We start from the raw sequence: 24172 nt of genomic DNA, 5'->3' as shown, positions 1-24172 counted from the left end.
ACGACTGTAAAATATTGGGGGGGGGGGTGGCGGCAAGCCCTGCCCCGCATAACCAATCACATGACGTGGTGCGCACACACCATTTGTATGGCAATGCCCATCAACTGGGGCATATTTTATTGGGTGTGCTGAAGACCCCCTTGGCCCCCAGGAGTTGGTTACTATGCCCCTTCAATACTCAGATAACCATCTCATAGGTACTTGGGGAGCTTGTAGTTTATTGCATTACATTCTAAACAACATTGGTCCATCTGGCTCCATACCACCTACACAAGTGTGGGCAACCTGTGAACCTCTGTCTAATTTTATGTGGGTAACAAGGAGGGAGGGTGGCAGAAAGTAAGAATGAGAGAAAGAAAAGCATCTACTTTGGGCTGTGGCCCCACCCACTGCTGGCTTCCACTGACTTCAGCCCCATTCACCAATGGCATGCAGCCCCTGACAGATTACCCCGAGGGAATATGACTCTCAAGTGGAGGGGGAAAGTACCTCATCGGATGACTTCAAAAATTCTACATACGGCTTCAGGATTTCCAGTTTTGAGCTAATATTTCTGTTAAGTGTTGTCAGTTCTTCATTCAGGAGGTCAGTTTTGTTAGAGAAAACGGCCACTTCCGTGGTTTCCAGTTCTTCCATCTCTTTAAAAATTCTCACAGCTAATTCCAGTTCAGTTGCCATCTCCTACGGCAGCATAAACAGAGAAACATAACGTGTAATGTGAACATTTGAATTGGCCTACCTAAAACTGGGCCACTCCTTGAAGATTTGCAACTCATCTGTACCCCCCACCCTCAGGTCAAAAAAACCAAAACAACTCCCTCCGCACAAACGATTTTAGGATATTAGCGTTGGCGAAAAGTGTTTCTGCTTGTGCGGAGTGGGATAACCATTCCCCTCTCCCCGCCCAGATTTCCTATGTCTACCACAGCACTTCCTGAGGGTGCCTTAAGCATTATGGGATATGTCACCAAGGTCTGTAGTAGGTTTGAGTGGGTGGGAGTTGTGATGGCAGATTTAAATAAAAAGCAAAAATTAAAGTACAATATTACAGTATTGAAAAATAATATGAAATGTGCTTAATATTAATTCTTCCAGCACCATGTCTCTAAGCAACCATAAAAAAGCAATTTAAAAATCAGTCCTGCTAAAACATTTCTTGCATTGCAGGGGGTTGGGATAGATGACCCTTCCAACTCTATGATTACAACTTTCATCGCAGCCAGCAGGGATAATGGGAGTTGTAATCAGGCAGCTTCTAGAGGACCACAAATTCCTTATCCCTGGCGTAATGGGACTCTGTTCATTGCAAGATTCTTCACTGGTGTGCAGGACTGGTGTAGAAAAGCAAGCCATTCCTGAAGTACCTGGGGAAATTTGCACAGTAATAACATATGGCTCAACACAGGTTTTTTTAAAAAATATATAGTGTAAAAAAAGTATTTTACCTTAGTTTGATTTGCCAGCTCTAAGTATTTGTTCAGGACTTTCTCTGATTCAGGGACAGATGATCCAGGATTTATTGCAGCTGAGACTATTGGACCAACATTCTTAATCTTTGTAGAGGCCTTTGGTTTTGAATAAAAATAACTAGTTAAAAACATTGAACTACTAAATTTGCATGCCACCAAGGCTTGTTTTGGACATAATGGCATAATTATGGATGAGAAGTCTTCACTGTGATGTAGGTATAAGCATTCCACAGGTAGAGAGGTTTTGATAGGGGAGGGCTTTCATATAAGTGATTCTCCCACATGCATTGTAAAATGGCACGATTCTTTGAGAGAGTGTGCCATGTGTCACCACATATATTTGAGTTAGTAAAAATGACACCATATAGTTAAAAATGAAGGCATGTTCAACTGTTCCTTTTTGTGGGACAGAGATTTTGCATGTGCACGATTAAGACCACAAAGACATATATACTGAAATGCCTAACCTCTAACTACATTTCCAGCATTACAATTCAAACACATATCAGTTACTGTTTCTTAAGCCAAGAAGCAAAAAGTAGCCTGGATAACTAATTTCACAAACTCTCTTCTCTCCATAAGAACACTGTCTTCATTTTTAAACTGAGTACGTTTTTGAGTCTTTGGCCTTATGGCTTGTGGACGTAATTGCGCATCATGCACATAAATTTACATTTGTGACAGCATGAATGGAAAAAATAGCCATGATGGCTTAGCATATAGAATTATATTGTATATATAGCAATTATGAGGATTCATTCCTGTTGCACATTTTTAGAAGCATCTAAATTGGATTAAGCTGTGTCTACCAAATGCCAGGGTTGATTTTAGCATGCAGCAAATATTTCATAGTGCTCTATGTTAGTAGAGAACTGTACTAGAAAACACCTATTATGGTTATAAAGGGTAGTCAAATTCCCCATAGAAGCAAGAAGCATTCATTATATCTTAAATTTCAGAAAGCATTCCCCAATTTTGTGAATGTCTGTTTTTTACAACAATGATCAAAAGCATCTTTTTTTTTAACCATTTGTGAGACAGGTATTAAGTGGTACTCTGCCTAAATGAAACACAACCTGCATAATTAATTCGGTATAAAACAATTGTTTTCAATGAAGGGCTTCAGGTTGTTTCTACAATAACAGTGAGTGTGAAGTCCTGGCAGGGCAATAGAAGCTGACTTTGAAAGGGAAACAGGCTCTGTGTTCAGTGCAGCTGTCTTCTCCCCAACAAGGCTGGTCATGGAAGACCAACTATGCTTGAGAGAGACTCAGACCACTTACACACCCTACCTTTAAAGCACAAATGACTCCCATTCATTCCCTCAAAGAAGAAGAAGAAGAAGAAGAAAAAGAGTTTGGATTTGATATCCCGCTTTATCACTACCTGAAGGAGTCTCAAAGCGGCTAACATTCTCCTTTTCCCTTTCTCCCCCACAACAAACACTCTGTGAGGTGAGTGGGGCTGAGAGACTTCAGAGAAGTGTGACTAGCCCAAGGTCACCCAGCAGCTGCATGTGGAGGAGCGGAGACGCAAACCCGGTTCACCAGATTACAAGTCTACCGCTCTTAATCACTACACCACACCAAGAATTCTGGGCACTGTATTTTACCTCTCACAGAGATACAATTTCCAGCAACCCTTAAACTACAGTGCCCAGAATTCCTTGAGTGGTGAAATGTGCTTTGAATGCATTCTCCATGTTTAATTACGGTACTCGTTTCTGTGTTCTTTTTTATTATTATGTTTCAACCTATTCTCCTCTTTTTTCTTTCTCTACTCTGAATATCTTTCCTCGTGGATCAATTTCCTTTGTGGTTTCAGTGTTTAAAGTGGAATATTATACATATTTATTCTTTTAATTGGATTTTGTTTATATTCTGCTTTTTCGGCTCACAGGCCACTATATATATATATATATATATATATATAGAAGCTTGTGATCCGAAAAAGCAGAATATAACAAAATCCAATTAAAAGAATAAATAAATGAGAGTGCAGACATTTCCTGGACTGAAGTGAGAGAAAGAGAGAAATACCTGATAGAAATCTGGAGGGAAGCACTATGAGGAACCTCTCTCCCAATTTCTCTTACACGTTTGCCTGCAGGAATTTGTGAGATCTTGTGACATATTTAGATATACTGTGCATTTAAATCCGTTTTGTATATATACTAGGAGCCCGGCACGTAGCATTCCTCAGGAATTCTTATAAACCAAAAAACTGGTGCAGTTTTGAAATCAATGGTTAAAATCAGTGCAGTTTTTTAAAGTTGGAGTCCACCATCTTGATTCAAAATGGTGTCCAATTGTATCCAAACATAGGTGAAAACCTGAACCTTGATCCTAGGAACCATCATACAAAATTCGGCTACAGTACCTTAAGAGGCATCCAAGCAGACATACAACTTTCCAAAATATATAGTGGATCTACCCAAAAAATCACACTGTCCAGACACAAGATCTACCCACTCTGGAAGAATGGCAGATGAAGGTGATGGACTATATGGAACTGGCGGAAATGACTGGCAGAATCCGAGACCAGGGAGAAGAGTCAGTGGAAGAAGATTGGAAGAAATTTAAAGACTATCTACAGAAATACTGTAAAATTAATGAATGTTAGAATGATGTTGGATAGAAATTAAGTGGTTTTCAGCTGTAATACTATAAGGGAATATGAAAAATGGATTATTAATAGGTAAAAATTTAACGTTACAATATTTTAAGATTAAAGACTAGGATAAACAAAGAGGGTAAGGATTTGCTGAACCAACAAACCGAACTGGAATACAAAAAAGGGAGGCGTGAGGAGGTCCGGGAAACAAGCTAATGAAAAATAAGTAATGGAAAGATTGAGTTGTTTTTAACCATTTTTATTTTGTATTTTCTTCTTTTTTATTTTTATTTTGTAATATTTTTGAAAATCTCAATAAATAGCTTATAAAAAAAAGAAAGAAAAATCACACTGTCCAATAAAATTGGACATCAATTTCTATTTATCATTCAGTTATATTTATCAGAATGGGTTGCATGTTTTCATATACCTTCTTGAGATAATTGTCTAAGGAGGTGGTTAAGTGCTGTTTTTCTGAGGCAAGTTCCTTGTAAGCAGTACACTGTTTGATCAGCCCATCTACTCTTTTGTTAATGCAGTTTACCATTTCCTGAACACCAGCCATCCAAGAACTGAAGGCAGAAACAAAATGACAGTTAGCATTTTTGCTGGTAGGTAGGATTATAGGAGGCAGATGAAAACAATTCTGATCCTTTGCACAGCTAGCCTTTGGAAAACCAACAATAATGTTAATTTGCAGCAAAACAGAGAAACTAGGACATGTACATTTGTGGATTTTATTCCAACACTTTCCCTTCCTCAAATGAGTTCCTCACCAGAACTTGTGAGGAAACAAATATGAACAAATTTACTTCAGATAAGTAAGCCTATCAAAATGTGACCCTGAATAAAAAGACAGAATGAGGCAGCTAGACTGGTGACTGGGCACAGCCGCCAAGACCAAATAACACCGGCCTTGAAAGACCTACATTGGCTCCCAGTATGTTTTCAAGCACAATTCAAAGTGTTGGTGCTGACCTTTAAAGCCCTAAACAGCCTCGGCCCAGTATACCTGAAGGAGCGTCTCCACCCCCATCGTTCAGCCTGGACACTGAGGTCCAGCTCCAAGGGCCTTCTGGCGGTTCCCTCACTGCAAGAAGCCAAGTTACAGGGAACCAGGCAGAGGGCCTGCTCGGTGGTGGCGCCTGCCCTGTGGAACGCCCTCCCATCAGATGTCAAAGAAAAACAACTACCAGACTTTTAGAAGACATCTGAAGGCAGCCCTGTTTAGGGAAGCTTTTAATGTTTGACGGACTATTGTATTTTAATATTTTGTTGGAAGCCGGCCAGAGTGGCTGAGGAAACCCAGCCAGAAGGGTGGGGTATAAATAATAATAATAATAACAATAATAATTACCGTTGAGGGGATATTGCAGCATACGAAACAACTTGTATTTCTTCCCCGTCACTTCCCCTTGCCTCAGTGAATTTGTGGGAAAGGGGCTGTGAGGAATGCTTTCAAGAATTTGAGGAAGAGAATTCATCCACTGGGAATCACCCTGGATTCAATCCTAATGAACGGTCAAGCTCATAAAACCCTGGGTTGCATTTCCTCATTTTCAGGATTTGCCTTATTTCTGCCTAAAAACTCCCCACGTTCCCCTTGATCATTGCTCATGTGGAAAAAGAGTATTCCGACCTGCTTAGAACCATGTAACTTCCCAGAAATAATTGATACCTGTGAGGCAACTCCTAAATGTGTATGGGGTTCTTCACTTACTTCCTTAACTTACCTGTGGGCATCTCCTTTGCTAAGCAAGGCTTGTCCCTTCTGCAAGGCGTCAGCTGATCCTTCTGTAATCTCTTTCTTCAGTTCCTCGTGTTTTATTGCCAAGAGAGGCGAGCTTATGCCTTCAGAGTTAAGAAGCTTAAGGGAGGCCTCTACATTTCTAAGTACGTCACACGCCTATCAAGACAAATACAGTTTTTGAAAAGTAAAAGACAGGGGCCTTTTAAATGAAACATATTACGAAACAGTTTTTCTTCAACTCAGCATAGAAACCATTTTGTTTTAAGAATTTATACCCCGCTTTTTACCATCTGAATCCCAAAGTGGCTTACAAAACACATCCAACATTTAAAATATAAATTAAACACCAGAGATTGGAATGTCAGAGCAGATTCATGGTGCAAAGTCCTTCTGGAATAAAATAGTTTTAACCAGGCTTCTGAAATTCAGCAGGGATGGATGAAGCTTTCTTGATTTCTACTGTGATTGAGTTCCATAGAGTTGGGCCCACTACCCTGAAGGCAGGACACCATGTTGTTCCATAGTTTTGGAACAAGTTCCCATATGCTGGCTCCTACCGAATCTGCATGGACAAAGGAGGCTCTGCTTCTGATCAAGTCCTTCTATGAAGCACCTTCAGCTGTGCACACTGCTCTCCTTAGTAGACAGGGAACTGAAGGAGTCATAGGTCAGTGGCTGGGCACTTGCTTTACGTGCATAAAGTTCTAGGCTCAATTCCTGGTTTCCCATAAAAGAACCTCAGGTAGCAGGACAGGGAAGGTCTCTCAAATGTGGTGGAGACCATTGGCAGTCTGAATATACTGAGCCAGATGGGCCAATGCACAGAGTCACTATTGAGCACATTCATAAGGCTACAGGGGCAGCACCAGACAAGATGGGCAGCACTGTCAGTTCTTACAATGCCAACCATTCATTTATGAAAGGGAACACTGAATCCAGATTCTCTCCTCCATGGTGAACTAGTGCTGAGAGCACAGATATCTTGTTACATGGCGAGAGTCTCATGTATAGCAGCAACCTGTAAAGCAACTTGCTGCTGAGAGTAATGGCAACTGGACCGGGGCCTTCAGTTTAAAATGCTCTTTAGTTAAATGTCAGAAACCAAATTATCGGCTTCCTGGCTTCGCGGTGCACATTTTTCTTTTTCTGAGTATCTCTAAGCATTTAGTTTCAGGTCACAATGTTGAGAGAGGAAAAGGACCCAGAATATGCCTTCAGTTATGAGGGAAATGTCTGAATTGCTGTATTACCAAAAAGATGCTGAAGAAGAAAGTGAGAATGTGGGGACAATATCTTCAGTCCTTTTTACAGCAAAAAAATAAATAAAATAAAAATGGATGCTTGTTTGACTTTCAAAAATGACCAGGAGAACGATGTCTGTGAGGGTAGGTGAAGAAGAAGAATGGATGGGGGGATATAATGACAAGATTATCACTTCGAGAGAAGACAGCAGCAGTGGAGGGTGAGCCACTTTATGTAACTTCCCTTCTCAAACCATAGAATTGTAGATGATGCTGATTATTTATATTAGCCTTCTTTAAACAAAAGTGACTTCAAGCCACTCACAACAATAAAATTACCAGTCAGTTTTGAAAAACTCAGGAGCCTTTGGATCAGAACTCTAGGCAGTATACAACTATATAGGTCCCATAGTGCAGGCTGGACAATGAAACTTCCCCTCCCCCTCTGCACTCCCCCCTCCCCCCCAAAAAAATCTGTTGTGGGTCTCTCCTCAACCTTCCAGAGCAGATTTAGGGGGCACATGACAAGAGGAGAGGGAGTGGAAATCCCATTGGCAGAGCGAAAAATGCTTACGTTGGGCTAGTAGAGCTGTCTACTTGGATACCATTCTCTGGACTTCATGACATAAACCATACTAGTAATGAAGTTTGTTCTTCGAAAGGTACTGGGTGCAGACAGGGAAAGATCTCTACCTGAAATGGCTTGCTGGAAGAGGAAGGTCTTCAGCAGAAAAGGCAACATTGAACTCAGTAGAAATTACAGTGGTACCTCAGGTTAAGTACTTAATTCGTTCCGGAGGTCCGTTCTTAACCTGAAACCGTTCTTAACCTGAAGAACCACTTTAGCTAATGGGGCCTCCTGCTGCTGCTGCGCCACCGCTGCACGATTTCTGTTCTCATCCTGAAGCAAAGTTCTTAACCCGAGGTATTATTTCTGGATTAGCGGAGTCTGTAACCTGAAGCGTATGTAACCTGAAGCGTATGTAACCAGAGGTACCACTGTACTTCCTAGCAAAGACACATAGGGTTGGGTTGAAAGAATGGTCAGAACCCTCAGATGACCTGCTCTAAAGCCACTACTCTTAACATTGTATAGAGTTGGAGGTTTGAAGACTGTAGCCTTCTGAAGTTAAGTTTTTCCATGACAGCTGTGATAACCACTCTGGCTGTCAGGATTGCCCCTTCCTATATTGCTACAGTTTCATAGATGGTGCCAACTCAGCATAATATGATATGGTAACATGGCCTTTTCATCCTGCTGCAGTTGATTAATGTAGCCACACACTAGGACGCTTGCTTCAAAAAGGGGGGAGACTCTGGCAAGTGCTGCTGGTTTTTTAAGGGGTTTTAAAGGGTTTCCAGAGGTTTAGATGTTGTTTACAGGCTTTTTAGATGGTGTTGCCCACCATACGTGATTTCACATATACACGCGGTAACCGGGAACGTAACCCTCGCATAAGCGGGGAGACGCCTGTACTGCTCTTGGACGTAATAATGTCATAGCGCTCTCCTTTTAATGGGTGAGAAGTGACGCAACAGGTTGTTTAGCGTCCTGCCAGGGCCATCTTAAGTATATCCGGCGCCGTGGTGCAAAGATCCCTCCAGAGTCCCCTCTTTCCCAGAGTTGCCAACCTTTTTATGGCACTGCCGGCAGCTTTGCGGAGCTGGAGGAGGCGGGCAGCGGCTGGAGGGTGGCTCCTCTGGTGGGGAAGAGGCAGAGGCTCCGGGCGCAGCACTGGTTCAGCGAGGCGGGCAAGGGCGGCAAGCTGATGCTGGGAGGTGCTGTGCCCAGCCTCAGCCTTATCCCTGGCGCCCGTGCCGCGGTGGCCACAGCAGGCGGAGGCTCTGGGCGCTGCTTCGGCGTGGCATGGCAGAGGCAGCCGAGGGCAGCGAGCTGATGCCAGGAGGTGCCACGCTCAGCCTCCGCCTCTTCCCTGGCAGCCTCCAGAACTTGGCACCCTGGCGCCCCGCACCACTTGTCTCTATGGGCAAGACGCCCCTGCGTCCCACCAAACAATTCAGCAGTGTTGTGAGATATCTTTCCTTTTGAGATGCGCTATTGCACATTGGTTCATAACATAAAATACAGCAAAAGAGCCAGAACTAATAGTTAAGCGCATTCACATTAGCATACAAACGTTTCTCCTTCTCTAGCAGGTAACATTACTAAATAAATACAGTGGTGCCCCGCAAGACGAACGCCTCGCAAGACGGAAAACCCGCTAGACGAAAGGGTTTTCCGTTTTGGAGGCGCTTCGCAAAACGAATTTCCCTATGGGCTTGCTTCGCAAGACGAAAGCCCATAGGGAAATCTCCGGGACAGCGGGGAAGCGCAGCGCGTCTTCCCCACTGTCCTCGGACCTCCTCCGAAGCCTGGCGGGGGGGCGGAGAGGTTTTTTAAAAACCCCGGGACAGCGGAGGACTTCTCCGCTGTCCGGGGCGATTTTAAAATGCTGGCGGGCGGCAGCGAAGGCTTCGCTGCTGCCTGCCAGCATTTTAAAATCGCCTCGGACAGCAGAGAAGTCCCCCACTGTCCCGAGGTTTTTTAAAATGCTGGCATCTTCCCCGCTGTCCCCGGACCTCTTTTGAAGCAAGGGGCGGCAACGCGGAGAAGCGATCTTCTCCCCTCCGCCCCTTGCTTCAAAAGAGGGGACAGAGGGGAAGGCGCGCGTCTTCCCCTCTGCCCCTCGGAGATTGCGGGGCAGGCAACGGGGAGAAGCAATCTTCTCCCCGCTGCCCCTTGCTTTAAAACAGGTCCGGGGACAGACGGGAAGGCACGTGTCTTCCCCTTTCTCCCCGGACCCCTTTTGAAGCAAGGGGCGGCAACGCGGAGAAGCGATCTTCTCCCCTCCGCCCCTTGCTTCAAAACAGGTCTGGGAACACCTCCCGCCACCGCCCGGCTTCGGAAGGCTCCTCCGAAGCCGGGCGGCGGGGCAGGAACACCTTCTGAAGGCCGGCGGGGGGCAAAAGTCTTTGTTCCCCCCTGCCTGCCTTCCCAGGGGCTTTTAAATCGCCCCGGACAGCGGAGAAGTCCTCCGCTGTCCCGGGGCGATTTTAAAATGCCGCCCGCCAGCATTTTAAGATCGCCCCGGACAGCGGAGAAGTCCTCCGCTGTCCCGGGTTTTTTAAAATGCTGGGGGTGGGAAGAAAAGCCCTTGTTCCCCCCCCCCCCCAGCCTTCACAAGAGGTCGGGGGACAGACTGTCCCCGGACCTGGTCTGAAGGCGGTTTCCATAGGAACGCATTAATTGATTTTCAATGCATTCCTATGGGAAACCGTGCATCGCAAGACGAAAAACTCGCAAGACGAAGAGACTTGCGGAACGAATTAATTTCGTCTTGCGAGGCACCACTGTACTTAGAGTAGCAACCTGCACTAAACTGCCCAGTCACTCTTCTGACAGAAATCAGCTAGTCTTCTCACAAAGCCAGATTATCTAAATGAAATGATGAATGCCTCTCTCACCCTGGGTATTATTCACTCTTTGTTGCTGTCAATTGCTATTGTAAACAGAGTATGAAATCTTTTTTTACAGTAAGGTTATTTGTGCACACACACAAAATATGTGACATACAGTAAAATATTATTTTGTTAGTTACTGTGTGTTTACAGAAACTAAACCTGCCAGTCAACATCACTGAGTCTTTTATAATCTCTGAATGCCTCAAAATCCATCCCCTTGTCTCATGCAACTTCTGTTATCTAGTTTTCTTCTATTCAAGTTAGAAAACAGTTGCTTGGTACAAGCCTCTTTAGGCATTAAGATATTCAGAAGTAATCCTGGCAGAAAGAGATTTTAAGATTTATCTGGGGGGGGGGGCAAAAGGCCAAGGATAAAACATAAAATACTTACAGATGTAAAAGATAGAGGCGGGTTTGCCCTCCCAGACCTTAAATTGTATTACGAATCTGCTTGTTTGGTATGGATCAGGGACTGGATGAGATTGGACAAGCAAGAGGCGTTAGAACTAGAAGGACATGATAACAGAATTGGCTTGCATGCATACTTATGGTATGGGAAAGGGAAGATTCATAGAAGCTTTTACAACCACATAATTAGGAAATCATTAATGAGAGTATGGGAGAGATATAAAGACTTATTGGAACAAAAGACTCCGTGGTGGCTTTCACCACATGAAGCATTACTGCTCAAACCGCTTGGAAAGAAAGGGAAATGGCTCACGTATGTTGATTTATTAAAGGAACATGAGGGAAAATGGAAATTAAGAGATTATGATGAGATCAAAGACCACTTTCAGAGTTGGTTGCATTATCGACAACTACATGAAACATATAAAGAAGACAGTAAGAAAGGATTTAGTTATACTAGATCTAGGTTTCAAATGGAAGTGATCGAAGGGAAAGTGAAACTACTGAAGGCCGCATATAGCATATTATTAGAATGGGAGACGAAAGATGAAGAGGTAAAATCAGTCATGATTAAATGGGCACAAGATGTAGGTCACAACATTATGATGGAAGATTGGGTTAAATTATGGAAAACTGACTTAAAATTTACAGATTGTTCCCTATTGAAGGAGAATTACATGAAGATGATCTACAGATGGTACACAACACCAGTGTAGTTAGGGAAAATGTAAAAAACTAGTTCAAATATATGTTGGAAGTGTAAGGAAAAGGAGGGAACATTTTATCATATGTGGTGGGATTGTAAAGTAATTAAAAAATTTTGGGAAATGATATACAATGAATTGAAGAAAATGTTCCATTTAACATTTGTTAAAAAACCTGAAGCTTTTTTGTTGGGGATTGTGGGGAAAGACCTTTGCCCAATGTGGTCCTCGAACCCACCACTCTGAGATTAAGAGCCTTATGCTCCACTGATTAAGCTATGGGATGCATCATTTTTGTGCAGGTCCCACTTTTACATAATATACTTTCATTCTTATGTCGGATAAATTGTAAGCCTCATTAAGAGCCTACCATGGTTGAGAAGCAGGTCAAAAAGATATAACGAAAGCAAACAAATAAGCAAACGGGAACTCAGTACAGACTCCTAGAGCACAAAGTTCAAGAAAAGGTCTAGTATTTCTGCAATTTTAATAGGACTCTCAAAACATTTTAAAAAAAGTTTTAAGAACAAGTACGGTGTATACTAAAGCCTCTCCTTTTCAGGGAGGGGAGGGATTGTGCGCGGGCCTTGCGCTTCCCGCCCTTAGTGGGGGGCGTGTTTAGTCATCAGGGAGTCCCGGCGCGTGTCACAACCCCGCCAGCCAATCCGGCTGGCTGGGGTGTGTGGCTGTGGCTAAGCTGCCACACAGCCGAGAGTAATTCCTTCTGCTCCCTGCTACTACGGATCTCCCGCCCTCCTGCCCTTTCTTCTAGCGTTAGTCACCTTGACCTTGCTATGGACTTCAGTTGGTCGGCTGTTGAAGGGGCCTGGTAGGAATTTTTCCACTTGGCAGATTGGCACCAGCCACTTGGTTTTTGCCTACCTTGTTGCAAATCATCACAACTTTGTAAGGTTTGGCTGTTAGGCATTGGGAAAACTTGGTTTATGGGAGGGGAGGTTGTGGTCATCAGCTACCCCTCCCATTTAAGGGTATTCCGTTAAAGGAACCTGGGGGTCGTGGATCCTATCCGAAGCCCGGGAGGTGGCTAAGGCCATGGCATGACTTTCCGGTGACCCTGGGGGAGCTCCGAGTTGATGTACATAAACAGGGCTCCCCCTAAAAGTGGTTAACCCTTTTGAGACTTCCTGCATGGCGAGCGGGAGTCAGATATAGTCGGAATGGGTCCAGTGCCTAAAGCCAATACCATTCACATTCTGTACCCAATAAAAGTTGTGGCCTTTTTTCGCCCATTAACCTAAATACTGGTGTCCATGTGTTTTCATTCCTCAAGGGAGGGGGTGCGGGGCCTTGACGCACAACAGCCCCACCTGTTTCTTAGAATATAAACTGCTGGAGGCAAAATCCTTGGAGGGACTCCTCTGCCCCTCCCAGAAAGTTCTGCATACAGAGAAATACATACAAATGGATGCAATGTTTCTCTTTTTGAAACTAGAAACAGAACTGTGACAAACTGAAAACAAACGTGGTGCGATATGCATAGTGTAAGCAACTGGACCACATGTTGTGGGTTGGTTAATCCTTTGACTAACCTTCGCTGCTGCAGTGAAGAATTCATTGGCTTCTTGCAACAAGGTTTTCCGCTCCTCCATACAGCGGTTCACTTCCTGTTGCAACAGGTTCATTTTCTGATTTGAAAGCTTCAGGTGCTCTTTTTCAGCATACTCTTCTGAAAACAGAATCTTGAGAGCCTCTGATTTCAAATCTTCCACACTGGAGCTCCATACCTAGAAAGAGAAGGGCCGCCTCAGTTAGCTATCTGCCTGCAGAATAGCCACCCCACGAAAAAGACAGACAATAGCACAGATTTAAATAAAACTTGCACATGCTAATTTACATGCATAGATTCCATACCCTACAAGTGTCTTGGAAAAAATAGGACATTGTTTTTTATTGCAAGAGAACAGTGGTCTTGCTCTCTCGATTTTGCAATGCAATTTCCCTCCAAAAGCGCTTTTTTCCAGGACCCTGTTTTTGGTTGCCATGCCTGCCCAAAATGTGTTTTTTTTTTGGGGGGGGGGAGGAAACTGCGGTGCAAAATTGCAGGAGATTACAGCAACCCAAATGGCTCCCATGCTCCCGTGATAAAACAAAACAAAATAGGAAGCTGCCATCCTGGATTCTAGCTTCAAAGTGTTGGAAGGTAGGAGATGCAAATTCAGAAAATTACTTTTTAAAAAAATTACAGCTCATCATGGTGAAGAAGATTGTGATCAGGTGACCTGTGTGCCTGCTTGGTGTGCTGTCCAGGTGATGGGCAACCTCAAGACCCCAGCGTTCTCCAAGGAACCCCAGATAGGAGGGGGGAAAGAACATGGCAGTGTGAGGGAGCATCAATGGCTAGGTAGGCAGTTAAACTCGCCTGCTGTGCAGATGGTCCCAGTTGTCATACCCAAAAGTCCAGCAAGGACATTTGATTCACACAAACGTATTTGAGATTATTATTATTACTAGTCATTAAATTTGTATACCACCCTTCATCCGAAGATCACAGGGCAGGTCCACAAGATAAAAACCCAAAAATGAAAGCACAAAAATACCTAATAAACTAGTATACTTCTGTTTCTTTTCCTGTGGATAGTTAGGCCTACATGGCAGCAGGTAGTCTAATTTCCCCATGGCTGGACACCTCACAATTCCTTCAATGCAACTAGTTTTGTTGTTGTATTTAAGAAGAGTTTCCTCCACCCTTTTAAATGGTTTTATGTTTTACTTTGTATTTTAACTCTCTTTTTCCCCGATTTATTGTAAACCACCTACAGAGGTTTATGTAACAGGATGGAATACAAATGCCACAAATAAACAAACAAAGCCATATACCAAGGCAGCACTGGCTTACAGTGTAGAGATAGTGTAAAGAGTTACAGCAACTACTTCCCATGCATAGGTTATTATATGGCTAATAAACAGGAAAACCATTCTTCCGGGATGAATTGGTAATAGCAGCAAAGAAGTACAAGCCTTTTGTTCAATTACCTATCCTGCTGAACTGCAAAATACCCATCCTACTAAATAAGGGACAGCAACTACCATGTTCAAAGTAGTGCTAATATGAATGGTTGACAGTACCCTCAAAATTCAATTACATTGCTTAGGAACAAACATATGGGCATCTTGCTATTATTTAAAATACAACCACATGCATTCAGTTATTTGACACAATGGCATTACCAACAATTTGCCAAGATTCAATACTGGGCAATCCAGCGCAAGCTATGCATGTCAATGTATTCTTGAAATCAATGAGCCTAAGTGTTTTACTGTAATGCTTAAATCCCATTGATTCTAATAATGGTAATCCTATCTCCTTAAAAATGGACAGCGTCCAAAAGTTAGTCAGCGCAGTGACCCTCTGCCCTTTCCTATGAAGGGGAGCTATTTGTGTGCAAGCATTCCAAGATCGCCCACTGAATATGGAGACGCTCCCTGAACACAGAGGCCTTTGCAATCACATCAGATCTGCTGGATCAGAGCCACACACTGGTCAAAGATCACCAGGGCTCAGTTTCATTCCTATGTGACTTCATTGTGGGTCTTGCGTGGCTTTAAAAAATAAATAAATCTGTTCAATAAAGAAGAAAATATTCCCCATTATATTCTCTTGCTGGTATGGGTTATGGTAAACTTGACACACTTTGGTGTTTATTGGTGGTGTTAGAAGATTTCTAAATGGAAAGGTTGCCATCTCAGAGGTAAAAAGCACAGAGGATTCCTGTACTGCGGGAAGTCGCAGGTCCATTCTCTGGCAGATCTAGTTAAAAAGATCTCAGGTGTCAGGTTTGGGAAAGATTCTTGCCCGGTACTTTGGAGGGTCAGTACTGAGCTAGATGTGTGACTGGCCTAGTGTCACCCAGTGGACTTCATATCTGAGTGTGGATTTGTACCTTGGTCTCCCCAGTCCCTGTCCAACATTCTACTCACTATATCATGTTGGGTCTCTGCACTCAAGAAAGAAGCTCTACAGGAAAGGTTACAATAATAACATTTTTAAAAAAAAAAAACAACACACAGAGAGAGAGAGAGAGAGAGAGAGATAAACACACATAATCTTTGCCGTGTTGAAGAAAAGTGGTTGCATCTGAATTAGCCATGTGTGATGTGTCTTATCCCTCTGGCAAGGAGGAGGCTGCTAGATATCACAACCGTGGTTTCCATCCCTATTCGGGAATTTGGTGCTACACATGTAAATGCGGGGGAGGGGAGGGTCCCTCAACAGAGACAGGGACATGTGCATAAGGCCCTCTTTGGGTTGACACCAATTTTGCGTAGGCCACGGGGCACAGACAGCATGCGCACGGGTGTCTTAAGAGGCAGGAGCAGGGTTGACACAAGACATTTTGGCGCCTGAGGCAAACCACCAAATGGCGTCCCCTCCCAGCCGGGGAAGAAGAGGTGAGTGAAGATCTACATCAGGGATGGGGTGGGTGGTATAAAGATCGACATCAGGATCTGCTGCCCCTGTCCCTTGAACACCTCACTAAAGTTTATGTGATGCGGGTGGCACTGTGGGTTAAACCACTGAGCCTAGGACTTGCCGATCAGAAGGTCAGCGGTTCGAATCCCCGCGACAGGGTGAGCTCCCGTTGCTCGGTCCCTGCTCCTGCTAAGCTAGCAGTTCAAAAGCACGTCAAAGTGCAAGTAGATAAATAGGCACCGCTCCAGCGGGAAGGTAAACGGCATTTCCGTGCGCTGCTCTGGTTCGCCAGAAGTGGCTTAGTCATGCTGGCCACATGACCCGGAAGCTGTACGCCGGCTCCCTCGGCCAATAAAGCGAGATGAGCGCCGCAACCCCAGAGTCAACCACGACTGGACCTAATGGTCAGGGTTCCCTTTACCTTTTAAGCTTGGTAGGTATGGTTCATTGTGTAGACTGGGGGATTTTCTCTTCGAAGCCACAGGCAGAAAGCCCTTTTCTTGCCTCTCTGCAGGACTGCTGAGATAATGATTTGATCTACAAGGATGAACTGCTACAAGTGAGCTGCTTAGCACAGAGGATCAGCTGTCATCTGCAGTGATCCACAGCAGCCAGAGACATTACTGTTTTAATACTGCGTGCTATTTGGTGGCATGATATCATTGTCACTTCTTTCCACCAAGAGCTGGAAAAAGCCTGATGTTGCCATGCCTCTGCAGATTTCCTGAGCTACCTAAGTACCTCTGAGGACACACAGCATTATACATAACCTGTGCTCAGTGTTTCTCCACAGACAGGTCATGCTATTTTACTTTTTTGCCTGCTCAGTAAGTAGCCTTTAAAATTGCAGTTCTCAATATTCCATTTGGCACAGAAATTGAGCCCCTTTGTAGATCTCTTGATTGATCTGGCACTTCTTAAAAGATTGGTGCACACAGGGTGAAATTATACTTTGGTCTTTAAAAAAAACAAAAACTGGACCCTTTTGTTCAAAAGAGGCTGTGAGACTTTCAAAAACATGAAGCAGCTGAGAAAAAAGAAGCGTTCCTATGCACCCTGAATTGCAGAAAAATACTGGGTGTGATCCAGCCAAAGTTAATGACTTTTAAGTGTGATTGTATCCAATTATAGTGATTAACTCTTTCCCACTGAAGTCAATGATACTTAAATTTGTTTAGCTTTCTAGACTGTATTGAGAATGTTTATTTTCTTAAAAAGCCATCATTGGGACAGACACTCTTAGAGTTGATTTCTTCTTCTTGAAATTTAAGGATACATAAATTGAAATGAAGCATGAGACTAAGATTTTGCTAAGGATGAAGAAAAAACTGGGGGTGGGTGGAATATGTAAAGCAACATGTAAAATGATTATTTAAAACAAAATAGCTGACTTTATCAACAGCCACCCCATATGTAATAGGTAAAGAAGCTCTAGTGTGCATTCTTCTTTTGCAATGGGGAAGCAGCCCCAAACCTCAGTGACACATTGAGGTTTTGCTTGCATTTCTTAACTAGTTTAGCTAACCGCCATTCATATATTTCCCCTTCTATTAATTTGTCTGGTTATGGAACCTTAGCACCATAGTTTTTAAGAGTGACCTGCCTTGAGAGGGGTTGCCACTTGTCAGAAACCTTGAGCAAATACATATTCTTCCCAAACTGGGCAAAAACATATAAACTAGGGCTGGATCTACACTGCTAAGAAAAACGCTATTAAAAAACCTGATATATATATATATATATATATATATATATATATCCCATTGACAATGGATTGCTGCTCTACAGCGCCCTCTGGTGTCACATTTTATAACGTATTTTTAACGTTATAACTCACCAGTGTAGATTAGTCCAAGCAATGAAGAGCCCATGATTTAATGAGTGAACTGATAATCCTCAGGGAAAGATGTTGCTATATCAATACAATAGTCCACTGTAAGAAATTGAAGGACTACAGTGAGCATGTTTTAGATAAGATGGTTCTTACTTTAACCTTATTTTCCATTTCCTTGTGCTCCTGGAGTAATTCTTCATTTTCTTTTAAAGATGACCCCAGCTTTTGCTTATGAAAATAATCCTTTATGTTCTTCTTGTACCAAGAGGTGATCTGAAAAAAGAAACAATATTTTGAAGGACTGGTATGTAACTACTGAAGTGAGATTAATCATAAGGATAGTTATGTAATAACCCATAGTGTGTTGAACGAGATTAATCATAAGCAATAAACATAGATGATTACGATCACATTCCCAGTCACTGAATGGATCCAGCACAATGGTAAGAACTCTTATATCCTGCTTACTGCTATTCAGGCCTATATCTTTTTAGAAATAACTCAGCCTCCTGTGAATTGGTTTGAACTGTACTACTACATTGCGAGTTATCTATTCATGTAAAAACAGCAACCCAGTTTAGCTTCATTTTTAATGAGAGCGTGTGAAAAATCTTGTCTTAACCGAAAGAATAGGAAATTTGTAAATGAGTCTAATAAAGGCTGGGTTTCCATAGCCCAGTCGTCTGCGCACTGAAGTTTTAAACAAATCCTGTTTACATTGAATGAGGACTTGTTTTCAGTCTTCACTTTGTTTTGTGATTTGCTGTTTTATTTGATAAAGAAAAGCATTGCCCTAGGAACTATAATTATTTCACATCCACGTCTACTCTATTTTAATCCTATAAAGCTGCAGGATGTTAAGACAGAACCTATCTTCTGAACTGTGGGCACAAAAAGAGGAAGGAAAACAGTGACCCCCCCAAGCAGAATGAATATACTTTTAGCTCAAGGCCTGCATGTAACTATCCTATGACAATCCCTCACCCTGGAGAATGAGGAATAAATGACCAGGGACCTGGAATCCTTTGCTTATGCAGTTGTGTGCACAAAGGCTCTTTCGAGAATTAAAATGAACATGAGGAAGTCAAGCATGCAAGATCCTTCCCCCTATTCCATTAATTCATATAATGCCTAAACAGAGTAAGAGGTATGTGGAATTTGATATCACATGGGCTAAAATGCAGCTATTTTATTTACTGGTGTATTGGATCATTACCTACATATACACCACAATCCAGTATAGAGTTATGCTTAACCTCCTTTAATTTCAGTGGGGCTTAAGCATGGGTACATAACTGTGTTAGACTGAGGCCCTAGTCTGCCCTTATATGTCACAATTGGAGCTATTAAGTATTCCTCTATGAATATTCTGAAAGTAAACAAAAATGCTTCCCACAAATCTACAACAACACACTCAGCGAATTACCTAAGGAGTTTGGTGTAGCAAGGGATATAAAGAGATAATTAATGTAATTAAAATTTAATTTGATGTCACACCACAAAGCTGCTTCCTAAGTGCTTCCAATTTATTCATTTTGATATGTTCCTCGTTCGAGGCCTGATTTCATTTTTAAATCACAGTACTGGAGAGGTGGGGAGAGATTATATATATAATATATATATAATGCACAGTGTTTCTTAACAACTAAAGGCGATAAGTAATACTTAAAGTAAATTTATGGGTCTACTCTGAGACTGGCTATCACTATGATTTGAGTGGCTCAGTTCAGATGCAGCGGCACACTATGGCATGCCCTTCAAGTGTCCCAGTTTTTCACGGATGGTTCCAGAATTGCAGAAGCCATCCCAGCTTCTGATCTGATCCTGGAAGGCCAGCGCCACCACTGAGCTTGGGGAGGGAAATGGGACGAGGGAGCACATAAATCTGAGGCATGCCACTGTTTATTCCAGCAGGAAATATTGGGAGGAATACTGAATGTGTCCAATATATTTTTCTGTAGTCATCAGAACCCCTAAATGGAAGTGGATCTGCAGCCATCCACTACCTTCTATGACAAGATGTTACAAAAGCTTGCTCCTAACACTGGGCTGCGGGTGGCGCTGTGGGTTAAACCACAGAGCCTAGGACCTGCCAATCATAAGGTCGGGGGTTCGAATCCCCGCAACGGGGTGAGCTCCCGTTGCTCGGTCCCTGCTCCTGCCAACCTAGCAGTTCAAAAGCACGTCAAAGTGCAAGTAGATAAACAGGTACCGCTCCAGCGGGAAGGTAAACGGTGTTTCTGTGCGCTGCTCTGGTTTGCCAGAAGCGGCTTAGTCATGCTGGCCACATGACCCAGTAGCTGTACACCGGCTCCCTTGGCCAATAAAGTGAGATGAGCGCCGCAACCCCAGAGTCAGCCACGACTGGACCTAATGGCCAGGGGTTCCTTTACCTTTACCTTTAACATTGGGCTACCCTACTTGGAATCGGCAGGACAAGAAAGGCAGGTTACGTTCAGTGCCATGTGACTGGAAAGTAAGCTCATGCAACAAAACGTTACCTTTCCCCCCTCTCCTCCTGCCCCTCTCCCTTGTAGCTTCTTTGGAGGTTGTGGGGAGCTACCAAACACTGTGTGCTGTGTCATAGGGGGCTGCAGTGGACAGAGGGAATGGCCTATAACTGGGTGGAGGAAGCTGCATTTTGCACATGTAACGTTGGATACAACTCTATATGGTTTTTAATTATATGGAAGCTGGTCAGAGAGATGACAGAATCTAGGGCCAGACAGGGAGGAAAGTGCAACATTCTCACTCTTTGAGTGCTAAATGGAATACACTGACCTCTCAGTCCTGGACAATAATGAATAAGGCAATGTCAGGGATAAAACTCCACGGAAGGAAGGACATCAAACTCTCCATCAGAAGCAATACTTAACAAGGAGCTGTAGGGTTTTATGCACACCTGGGAGGCGGAATTAGAATTAAAGTGTCTATTCCAGGGAGCTAGGGAAACAGACCTAAAAACTTGATAGCACTAGTGTTGGGTATTCATTCAAGGTGCCTTCCATACAAATACACCTGAATATAGTGTGGTCTCCTGATATGTGATCCATGGCAGCCTCTCCCCGCTCTGCCCCCCCCCCCCCGATACAGGTAACATTTAGGCTTCTGCTTTTTTAAAAAGGCACTTTGAACATAGAGATTGGGAGCAGAGCCAGCTAGCACAACACCAAACTCCCCTTTCCATGTGTCCATTTTGGCATGTTTGCAGCAGAGACAAAAGGAAGACTTAAAAAGTTTGCCCCTTGTCAAGCAGCAGAGGAACCAACCCCCACGGCAGGTTGCCAGGAACGGACAAGACAAGGAAAAGCCCTTACCATCTTCTTTTATTCAATATTCACATAGAGAGACTTGGGAATGCGGCCTCTCGGAATAATGGCGTTGCTCTGAGTGAATCTCCACCCCCCTCCATCTCTCCCACTTCCTCATGAATCATCGCTAAGAGTGCTAGAAAGTGCCCTCGGCCTTTGAGCTCTTTGCTCTCCTACTTTCAAGGCCCGCCGTGTTCTGGGAGGGGAGGCTGGAATGATTTCTAAAGACATTGAGTCTGTGGTGCTTCCTCTTCTTCCTCCTCCTCTCCCATTATTTTCCAGCTTTTCACTTCATCTGCGTCTGAGCTGTGACCTCCCTCAACCCCCTGTTGTAATTCTGAACTGTCTCCTTCTTCTTTGGAAGGGTCAGGCTGGGGAGGGGGACTCCACCATTCCTCCTCTGCCCAGTCCCTGACACCCCCTATTGAAATAACCTCTCACATCCCAGCTACTTGGCTATGTCTATCTTTCGAAGCTGGGCTTCCAGTGACTTAAGATGGGTGCATGAGTGCCCCCTGACTGTACACCTGCTCCTTTGAGAGGAGCGCAACTCCATGAACAGGCATATTACCCAATTAGGCAAGTGTACGATTGCATGGTAAGATATACTTACGCTGTTATAAAAATGAAAAGCCACCCAGCAAAATTGAGTAAGCTGTGCTAATTGATAATTGTGCTCTCAATGTTAACACTCTGAAATGTGCTGAAATGCAGTAATATATTCTCAGCTACTAGGCGGGTGCCTGCATCCTCACTGCCTGAGGTGTGTATTTGTTAAAGAAGATTTGAAAAGCAGAGCCACGGAAGCACTAACAGAGATAAGCATTCACTAAGCACTGTAGAAAGCTTACTCTCCCTTCACCCTGCTGTGGAGGGGATAGGGGATAGCAGATTTAACCAGTTTCTCAGGATTGTTAGAGGGACTCACAACGAAGTCCAACATGGATTTTGTAAAATAACTTGCTGAAACTGCACTGCTACCCGTGAGAATATGTGCTTTGGGTTAGTGGTGAATCTGACGAATGACTCATAAGAAATGACTCCTGGAAGACTAAGGTCCAGAAAGGGATTTGAGCACGTCAAAGTGCAAGCAGATAAATAGGTACCTTCCAGCAGGAAGGTAAATGGCATTTCTGTGCACTGCTCTGGTTCACCAGAAGCAGCTGAGTCATGCTGGCCACATGACCTGGAAGCTGTCTGCGGACAAACGCCGGCTCCCTCAGCCTATAGAGCGAGATGAGCGTGCAACCCCAGAGTCGTCCGTGACTGGACGTAACGGTCAGGGGTACCTTTACCTTTACCATCAACCCACATCACTTTAAAGAGGAAATATTACAAAGAAATGATCTTGTGGATCATGCCAGTTGCGTTCAGCATGCCTGAACTATTCAGAAGATTCCCCTCCCTCCAGAAACAAACCTTCAATTTGTTTCTGTGTATTGCTGTATCTGAAGCAAAGCAAGAAATGGCTGCACTGATTGCAACATGACAATAGAGAATTTGTACAGTGCTTTGCAAATTACAATCTTGACAAAAGATTCTAGAGAAGGTGCCACGTGAGTATGCTTATAGCAAACACAAGAATGGTGGCAGAGGAAGCCTTGCTGCCAAGGAGTGCGCCAATATGCCTTCCCAAATAGTGGGAATGGGGGCACTGCCACCAGAGGTCTCTGGCAGAATCTTCTAAAATGGGCCATTTTGTGGGATAGGGACAACCTGTCCCTGCTACTGTCACATGCCAGCACCAGGCCTGATCTAGGGACTCAGCTATACAGCTGCAGATAAAATGTTTTCAAGTGTGTTGTGAAGTGCATTATACAAATGTGACACTAGATGGCGATGCTGAACTATGGGAAATTCAATATATTTTTCAAAACGTTTTTAATAGCATTTTCATAGCGTTTTTTTATATGTGTCTACATTCCACCTAGATGCTTCTGCTACACCAGTATTCCTGCTATCTGACCTAGGATCTTCTATCCTAGGTAACAAGTGGTGGGGCTGTGGATGTGGTGATTGTTGTTCCGCTCCTTTAAGCCTGCACCACTGCTGGCCATGGCGTTTGGATTGTGGACTTAATACATTTATTATGTCCATAGCTTTCACAGGCAAATGTCTACTTCATCGGGGGCATTTGAGGATCTGAATTATTGTTCATAAAAGGTGTGCCAGGATTTTTACTTGTGGGCAATTATTTAACAAACCATAACCTCTGACCTTGCTGTCCACCTCGGAGCAGCAAGCTGTGAATCAATGAGCTCGGGAGCCTTGAATAACCGTGATTTAGTGGTTCTCCTCACAAAGACATAATTGGGAGCCATTGAGAAATGTATGAACACATATACATTAATAACGGATCTGCTTGCCGAACTAATTATGTACAAAACAGCCCTGCCCGCCTTTATTTTTCATTAATAAAAGGGATTTGCTGAAAATATTTGAGAAAGAATAGTTTGCAGCTGCCAGGGATTACGATGTTTTTCAGATGATTGCACTGCGGTTAGGGGAAATATGCCATTTTTAACGCATTATTACCTAAATGCCTGCTCCCAGCTGAGCTGTTTCTTGCTGTACAGAAGCAAACTGAGGTTGTTACTCTAGCTCCTAAAGTGAGATCGTGGGAAATGGAGCCGATAGCCAACTCTCTTTCACGTCCCATTTGTGATACCAAAGTTTACAAATTCTGGACACAGTATATAGCACCTGTGTGGGGAGGTGGGCTCCTCGCCTGCTCTGAAACCCTTTACAATCCTGTACAACCACTCTTTCATTCCATGCCCTCCTCCATGTTCCCGTCTGGCATGGCCATACTGTAGTGGACCAGTGTAAATTGTTGCGGACCCACTCGCAGCGACCCCTCTTCAGAGAGCAAGGCTTTTGTTCCCCTGTGAAGGTGAACAAAATGGACAGGACGGCATTCTGGAATTTAAAAATTGTCCACAACTTTT

General features: G+C 43.6%; 1 protein-coding gene across 3 annotated transcripts in view; it reads right to left on the bottom strand.

Moving 5' to 3' along the window:
* CCDC141 (coiled-coil domain containing 141) overlaps positions 1-24172 on the bottom strand; it is a 113557-nt gene that overhangs the window by 42419 nt on the left and 46966 nt on the right. For all 3 annotated transcript variants that reach the window (XM_081023289.1, XM_081023288.1, XM_081023287.1), the window contains exons 6-11: positions 18067-18186; positions 13198-13392; positions 5816-5988; positions 4513-4654; positions 1446-1565; positions 490-681 (exon numbers count right to left, since the gene is read on the bottom strand). In XM_081023289.1, the coding sequence (XP_080879415.1) occupies positions 490-681; positions 1446-1565; positions 4513-4654; positions 5816-5988; positions 13198-13392; positions 18067-18186 (942 nt within the window). The remainder of the gene's footprint in view (positions 1-489; positions 682-1445; positions 1566-4512; positions 4655-5815; positions 5989-13197; positions 13393-18066; positions 18187-24172) is intronic.

Source organism: Podarcis pityusensis (genome assembly GCF_964106645.2).
Source record: "Podarcis pityusensis genome assembly, chromosome: 1".
Lineage (NCBI taxonomy): Eukaryota > Metazoa > Chordata > Lepidosauria > Squamata > Lacertidae > Podarcis > Podarcis pityusensis.
Note: the sequence above shows the minus strand (reverse complement) of the source record. Positions and strands in the feature narration are given on the sequence as shown.